This window comes from Macadamia integrifolia, chromosome 2 (assembly GCF_013358625.1).
Source record: "Macadamia integrifolia cultivar HAES 741 chromosome 2, SCU_Mint_v3, whole genome shotgun sequence".
NCBI classification, from domain to species: Eukaryota; Viridiplantae; Streptophyta; class Magnoliopsida; order Proteales; family Proteaceae; genus Macadamia; species Macadamia integrifolia.
In genome coordinates this window covers 26,638,724-26,646,641 of record NC_056558.1, presented here as the reverse complement: position 1 = coordinate 26,646,641, position 7,918 = coordinate 26,638,724, and the positions used below count along the sequence as shown (strand labels likewise).

The window sequence follows — 7,918 nt, the reverse complement described above, 5'->3', positions numbered from 1 at the left end:
AGGGCTTCTTCATGGCCATTGTTATTGGAGTAACCTCTGACCATCGCATTCCACATGAAGGTGTTGGGTCGCTGGATTCCTTGGAACACCAGGTGGGCATAGGAGAGATCCCCAGAATCCCTGGTAGCGCAGAAGGATAGGAGTCTGCTTATTGGGATGGTATCCAGAACAAGGCCTGTCTTGAACATTTGGGCATGGATTTGCTTTAGCTCCTCCATGCCTGAACATGTTTCTAAGAGCGAGAGAGTTTGAGATTTTGAATCCATAGGAAACTTGTTTGCAGGAGCCATGAGGAGGAGACGTGCCATTGAAACTGGCGTGCAAACGTATGGGTTCCAAGACTCTGACGAAAGATTTGAAACAGAGCCATTGCTTCATCATCCACAGTTTTGCAGATTACAAAGAAAGGAAAAAAACGCCATTGCTTCATCATCCACAGTTTTGCAGATTACAAACAAAGAAAAAAAACACAGTAGCCAAATTTCCCTATCGTTTCCTGTCCAGATTTTTTTGAGACGGAATTCACAAAATGACAAACTCTTGATGAAGCGTCGCGTTACCGTCCAAAGTTCAAAAGATAAGGTGAAAGTGGCCAACCGAATACCAAAACCAGTGTTTAAAAATCAGATTTGGAAATCGGTTGATTCAAATCGGAGTTGTGAATAAGAATCAATACTGGGCAGATGTTCAATGAAAGGCTGATTTAGGATTTCTAGTTCACCAATCCAGCAATTAATATGGGAGATTTTCATTTTTTTTTTGCTAGAAACATTGGTGGAAGAAATTTCGCTGCGAATCTGGATCAGGTTCACGTACGAGAACAATGTCATACGTTTTTGGTCCATGGATATAGAATCTATTAAATGAAGAGAGGGAAAGTGAATCCCAAATCCACGGACTAAGGACATACGAGATTGTTCTGTACGTGAAGCTTATCGGTCTCTCTGCTACTTGGGTAGCAGTGAAGCTCTTGCTACCGGGTTCGCAGCCAAAGAAATGGAATCTTAAGGGTAGTTTAGAAAATACAAAAACCTAGGGTATTTGTGAACCAAAAGGAGAATGCGAATTATTCCATTTCCTTGGCTATAAGCCTGATAACAGGGGTAGCAGGAGCTTAGCTGCTGTCCAGGCAGCAGCAGAATTTTATAAAAACTGAAATATCATTTTCTCTTGTCAATTCTAAACATGTTTGGTTTGCAGAGCCCATGGGATTGACGACTGGAGCTCTTCAAGCTAATTCCATTCTTCATTTGTTTAATTCCTTTGTTCTCAACACTGATATTAGGAGGAGGTGGTGGTGGGTCTCATTTCCTTTATTTAAAGGAGGGATACTTTGGTTGTTTTAAAATAATAGGGGAGAAGGAGATGTGAGAGTTTACATTTTTTGGGGGAATCAGATGTGAAAGTTTAAGTAGGGAAGTTTGAGTAAATGTAGGATAAGTATAGGAAAGTGAGAAATTTTCCCTAAAAACAATCATTTCGAGCAAACCAAAAGGAAATAAAATGTAATTGAAGCCACAACAAATATTTTATTTAAATCTATTTTACTAATACCAGTACTGAGAACGAAAGAATTAAACAACTGAAGAATGGAATTAGCTTGAAGAGCTCCCGCCCTCAATCCTTTGGGCTCTGCAAACCAAACATATTTAGAGAATTGACATGAGAAAATGATGTTCCAGTTGGGTTCATTACACATGTGACAAAATTCACAAAGACTGGTCCAAGAAGAAAAGACTAGCCAGCTTCATTTTTGTTGGTATGCCACCTACTAAAACTTTCCAAAGAAACAACTTAACTTTAGGATGAACCTTTAGTTTCCATACAATTTTCCAAACTCCCTTAAAGGAGAAAGAAGATTATTTCTATTATTATTGCTAATAGAACTCTTAGACAGATTATTCAGCAATGATTTAGTACTTAAAACACCTCTCTTAAGAGAGTGGTGTAGAGAGCATATCCATGGGTCTCTCTGTTACTTTGATAGCCAAAATCAGCTTGGCAATCCAATTGGGAAAGATTGTTTAAATCAGGCTAGGATTCCATTCACCCTGCACTATCAATTCACTAACGTTAATGAGAATGTGGAGCAACAATTGAGGCAACATACCCCTCGCCAAAACCTGGGATCCACTGCTCAGACCAAATGATAAAATTGTTTACCATCATCACCAAGAAAACAACTGAGCAATTTCCTCAAAATAGGTGGAACTTTTTTAATGCTATTTAATCACCAACTTTTTTTACCCTTACATCCCCAAGATCAGATCTGCATCTCATGGTGACAATGTGGCAAATTGGCGATGGATGGGTGTAGTCTTCTTCCTCGACATTTTTGTTGCGTCTTCAACTGTAGACACACTTTAGGCTGCAAAACCCACAGGGGAACTGTGTGCTCATAGCCCACCAGAATTTAAATTTAATTTAAATCTCAGATATCTGAAATCTGAATCTAACATCTCTTGTGTAATTCTAATGTAGTAAGTGGCTATGGAACACAAACACATATGATGAAACAAATCTCCATTAACTGATGGAAAGAAGTATAGAATCACAGATGGTAGTTAAAGCCAAAAGAAAATCACCCAGGAGAGCAAAACAATTGGATGTATTTACAGACAAAAAACCACTCACCGCAAGGCAAACATTTAAACTTCAAGCAAACAGATGGCCTGAAAAGAAGAAGACCAGATAAAATTCTCGAACTGTTGAAAACTGTGTTCAATTTCCTCAAGAAATGAGAGACACAATGAGGCACACTAAGACGATGACCAGTAGTAGAGCCCAAACCCAGTATACCCATCTCCTTCTCTTTCCCTTCATCTTGTCAGCATCAACTAGTTTTTTCGTCCCAGTACTGATGAAGTCACCTGCACGGGCCAAATTCTGTTCTATGTTGTCAATCTGTTCGCCCTGTTTCTCAACCAAAACAGCCATATCGAGGAAGACATGATGAAGCTCCGTCAAGCTTCTCTGAATCTGGTTCAGAGCCTCCTGTCTCTCCTGATTCTCCAGATTCAATTCTGGTTTTCCTTCAAAAACCTGGACTTGCTGGCCCCCTGATTTCATCTTCTCTATCACCTCCTCACTGGGAACCTCGCCAGTGGCATTGAAGTACCTCCTCTTCAGACCTTCCGTGTGATCTGAGGCAATCTTGTCTCTCAGTGACTGAAAATCATTCATCATCTCCCTCAGTTTGGTTCTCAAACCATTGGTGACGGACATCCTTGTTCGATCAATCGGACTTCCCTCTCCATATGCCGCTGAAAGATTGCGGTTGGCTTTGTTGGATTGGTCCAGAGATTCTAATCGAGCTTTGATGATTTTGGCCTTGCGAAGGACTGTCACCATATCTGAATCCATCCTGTCTCTGAGCCCTCGAAGTACTTTAGTACTGTGAGTCAATTTTGTCTCTTCATTTAGGCCTTGAAGGTCAAGGAGGAGATGAGTGATCTCTTCCATCTCAGCTTTGATTGTACCAACCTCTTCGAAAAAAAGAGCCAGATTCTCCTCGTCCGTGGGGTCGAGCTGCCCCATCTCAATGTCAGGCCCTGCTTCAAGATCCTTGAGAGCCTGTTTCTTCAAATCCACGTAACTGAGGAAGGATTTTGTCATAAGATCATTCATCCTTGCAGCTATTCAGATTTCAGAGAGTAAAAACCTGCAAAGAAATGGGGAAAGGCATCAAAATGGTGAGGACAAGAGAAAAGCAAGAAACCCATTAGAAACAAGGAAAGGAATATGAAAATTACCAAACCGGATCCTTCCTTTCTCCTCAAATCGTCTCTTTTTCAACCCAAATATCACCTTCAAGAGATCTGAATAAAAAAGAAACAACAATATGAACTCATGAAGATCCATCAAAGAAACTGGGTTTCAGAATACGAAACAATAATGGAATTGAAGGACGGACGCGTAAGACCTTGAAGAAACTGATGCTACTTCGTGTGTAATTAAAGCGAAGAAGAAGATGAAACCTTTCCCTGAGACAGAAAGTTTGCGATCGATGATACAAGGAAGAACGAAAGAACAATGCGAGGAGGGTTCCCTTTGATAAAGATATCTTCTCTTCTTGGGGACACTTCAAAACATAACATGAAGGATCGTGATTGCTCGCTCCATCGCTACTCTCTCACTCACTCCTCCTGTTTCAAATTTGAAATTTAAAGAAAGAGCCGTTGCAATTATGGTGGTCAACGTCAGCTATTCCATGGGATGTGGGCCGTGTGGCCCAGCAAAGAGGCGCCTCCGGGCCTGGACCCACTTCTCTCCTCTCTGCTGGCCTGCAGCGGCTAGTAGAAGCTTCGGGTTTGGATCAAACTTGGGACTCTAGGTTCCATCTGAATTCCGAATTAAACATGGGCCTGTGGATCTTCAAATGGGCTTCAGAATAGCCAGACACTCATGGTCATGGAGTTCTTCTCTTTCATTAAGAATTGTGTAATGAACTTTATGTCCGGACTCCAGAGAGCTTCTGTTGTTGCTGTGGCCCATGAATTGGCCCAAAAAGCTTGTAATTGGCTTGTGGACCAGGCCTCCTCGTCGGTTGAATCGTCCAATAAAGAGTGGGTTTTAACGAGGAGACAGTGTGTGAGATTTTTTTTTTTTTTTTTTTGGCGGAAAAAAAGGGTGCTTCATGGTAGTGATCATAGCCCCCAGGATAAGCCCCCATACTACAAACAGCGCTTCTGCAGGACCAATGGGCGATAGTGGGCATACCAAGACTCGACCCATATTGATATGTGAGAAAGTGTGTATAAGAATTTAACATCATAGAATTTTTTCCCCCCTAAACTAAAATAATCATTTGCAATAATTTTAATTATCCACGTAATAATGAAGATGATGTTTCCAAAAATCACAAAATAAATATGCGTTGTCCATTTTGATATTTTTTTAAAGGATAATTTCCAGAACTACAAAATAGGAATAAGAATATGAATAACAAAACAATTAGTTTTATAAGACAATGTAAGTGTGAAAGAAAGTCAGACCTATAGTTTTTTAATTAATTTTCTTATATTGTAGATAAGGTAATTTATCTATTTTTTTAATCCAAATTTTTTGTTCCCACTCAAAGTGTTAGGCCTAGAGTATTAGCATACATGTATAGACATACACATGATGTGTGCCAATTCTAAAGGTGATATTTGATTTGAGGGAAAAACTTTTTCGTGGGGACCATGGCCGCTACGCCAGACTAATGGTGGTGAAATGATCAATCTTCCCTCTATGAAATTGAAAATAACATAACATTTCTATGCATGCTTCCTCGTGACGTGCAATTGCAGAAACCGCACTTCGCCACAGAAAACCCTTTCCCTTGATTTAATCACACTCTCAAATTCGAAATGTGACTAATCTAGATAAAGGACCCTATCCAATGGTTGGAATAGATAAATCAACTATCGACAGGGTAGAATAGATACATTATGATATTTGAAAATTTTAATATGACATTATGTTTGGTAAGGGATAATTAAAGAGGACTTTTTCTCATTTTCCTTTGGTAGGAGGATGAAGAAGACTCACGCCATACTTATCCACAGTTCCAGAGAGACGAGAGTCGGTTCTGCTGCTCTTCGCTGCCTTCCTTGATGTTATTGATGTCATTAGGTTTGGACTCTAGAGAGAGAGAGAGAGAGAGAGAGAGAGAGAGAGAGACTGGTGCCAGCCACTAACAGGAACAAGACACTGGAGACATTGGGCAGAGTTAATCCCTTTAGAAGAATCAATGAATTAAACAGCATAGGATAGCCTTTAGGTTTTTCTTTTCGGTTGTACTTGATATATATATATATATATAGCGAATAGGTGCTTACTTAAAACGAAAGAAATAACAAAATGATTAGGACTGGGTACTGAAAAAAAGACGAAAGACAAAGGGATCATTATCTAAACCATGTCGTGGCCACCTTGCATGCATGTAAGAAGCTTACACAACCTGATAAGTGACAAAAGTAATATTTGAGTGGCAGTTCCTAGAGCTCAGGCAGCCTAATACACCACATCCTCCAATTTGGTTGTTTATCTTGACCTCCTCCCTCTCTATATTTGTATTTAAGATGAGAAAAGCCCACCAACACACCAGCACACAACGCACTCACCTTATATTTTAAGTCATATCTCAAGCAAGCTGATTTGATTCCAACAGTACAAAGCTAGCTAGTGCTGTTTCTAATGGGTTCGCTAATGGCAGGATGGAACTCACCTGTCCTAGATCCCAAATATGGTAAGCTCACCTACAAATAATCCCTTCCGCTTCAATTCCCAGTAGCTAGCTATCCCCCCCCACCCCAAAGTTTCTGACAAGCAGATCTTTCTTCATCAGCTAAATATCTGAGGAATAGATCCTTCACCAAAGGAGAAATCGAGGCTTACTGGAGACTAAAGAAGAAAACAGAGGAAGAACACCTGAAAACTACTCTTTCTGGTGATCTGCAGGAGACCTGTACTCAGGTCTGGTATCTATCTATCAACTCTGGAGTCTGGACATCCCTCCCTTGCACAAGCTAAGGTTTCTAATAAATATCTTGTTAATATGGAATAACATTCTAATTCCCCAAGTCAAGTAAGTATATGAAGGCATCAAGGACAATAAGGGAAGAACAGAAAGAACGTTGCTCTAATACCATATTGGAACCACTCATGAAACTCAATTCAACTGGTATTAGTTAAGTACTAATCATTGGCTTGTATTATCTATGACAGGAAAATGGACAAAAGGAATCAGGCATACCGAAGCTTCAACAATCAAACTCACTCCCTCCAGCCAATATAAGGGAGAATCCCCCAAATGAAGACTCTGAAACAGATATAAAGCAGGGCATATGGAAGAATGCCTTGTAAGACTTCATCAACCTAAGAGTTTTTAATAGCCTGTGTCGACATCAAGAATTTATGATTTTCTCTTTTGTTTCTACTCCTAATTCTCTGGTCACTGGGATGTGCAGGTGGACTAGGAGTAACTGGGCATTTCTAAATCAACCTCCTGTGATAGTGACAGAAGCTCCTTCCTACAAATATGCATCCCAATATCATAGTACCAACTTCAGCCGTTCCTCTAAAACAGATGCTAACCCACTTGAAATGAATAGCTCAAGTAAAGCAAGAGTCAGCTGACAGTGCCATGTCATGACATCATATTGAGAAGATCTTGTGTCTATAAGATAATGGATGGGTTTACTACTTTTCAGTTTCATGAAAGTCTCCTTTTCTTCCATTTCCAAGCTCTCTAATTCAAGAATATCACCAAGAAGCAAACGAGCCCAAGCAAATAGTCTGAATTTTGAATTAACTATATAGGCAACTCGATTTTAAATGAAAATTTTGTGACTTTACTTTTTCACCCCTCAGCCTATTGTCCATCTGGCATTGCTTGGTTAGAAGTGAAGTTCACAATGAAGTTTATGATAATTACCAAGACATGTCATATAAATAGTAGTTAAAGTTTACCTTCCAACCAAAATATCAATGAAGATTTATTTCTACCTCTTTATCTTCCTTTTGTTGTGGATCCCACAAGTTTTAAATCAACTCTTTTTCCAGCCAAACACCGTAATTTAGAGTTTGTTTTGTAATTTCTTTTTCATTTGTTTTATTACACTTTATGACTTCTTTAATTCTGACCAAACAGGGCCTTTGTCATTACTATTGCAACTGCTGCATTACCTATTTACCTTCTATTATGCCTTAAATTTCTCATGTAATGTTAGGAACTAACTTTATTATTACATTGAACTGACTTTATTACATTCTCCTTGGAGTAAATCCACTATTTATTATCCCAGCAACAAAAGCTGGTCTCCCAACCACCCAATGAATGGGTACAAGTGCACCCACATTCTAGGTTTTGACAGTTTTCCTTCTCTTTCTCAACACACAACATTGCTTTCACCATCAAATCCAACCATCCCAA

The 7,918-nt window shown here is 39.5% G+C and overlaps 1 protein-coding gene across 2 annotated transcripts; it reads right to left on the bottom strand.

Moving 5' to 3' along the window:
* Positions 1-2,508: 2,508 nt before the first annotated feature.
* Positions 2,509-4,140, bottom strand: LOC122094817 (syntaxin-112-like). Of its 2 annotated transcripts, none has more exons than XM_042665416.1 (3): positions 3,923-4,140; positions 3,753-3,818; positions 2,509-3,661 (listed from the first exon to the last, which is right to left on the bottom strand). In XM_042665416.1, exon 3 carries the CDS (start codon positions 3,625-3,627, stop codon positions 2,731-2,733), a length of 897 nt encoding a protein of 298 aa, XP_042521350.1. In that variant the 5' UTR covers positions 3,628-3,661; positions 3,753-3,818; positions 3,923-4,140; the 3' UTR covers positions 2,509-2,730. The 2 variants fall into 2 exon arrangements, with proteins under 2 accessions (XP_042521350.1, XP_042521353.1); XM_042665419.1 differs by having other exon boundaries at positions 3,978-4,140.
* Positions 4,141-7,918: the final 3,778 nt, after the last annotated feature.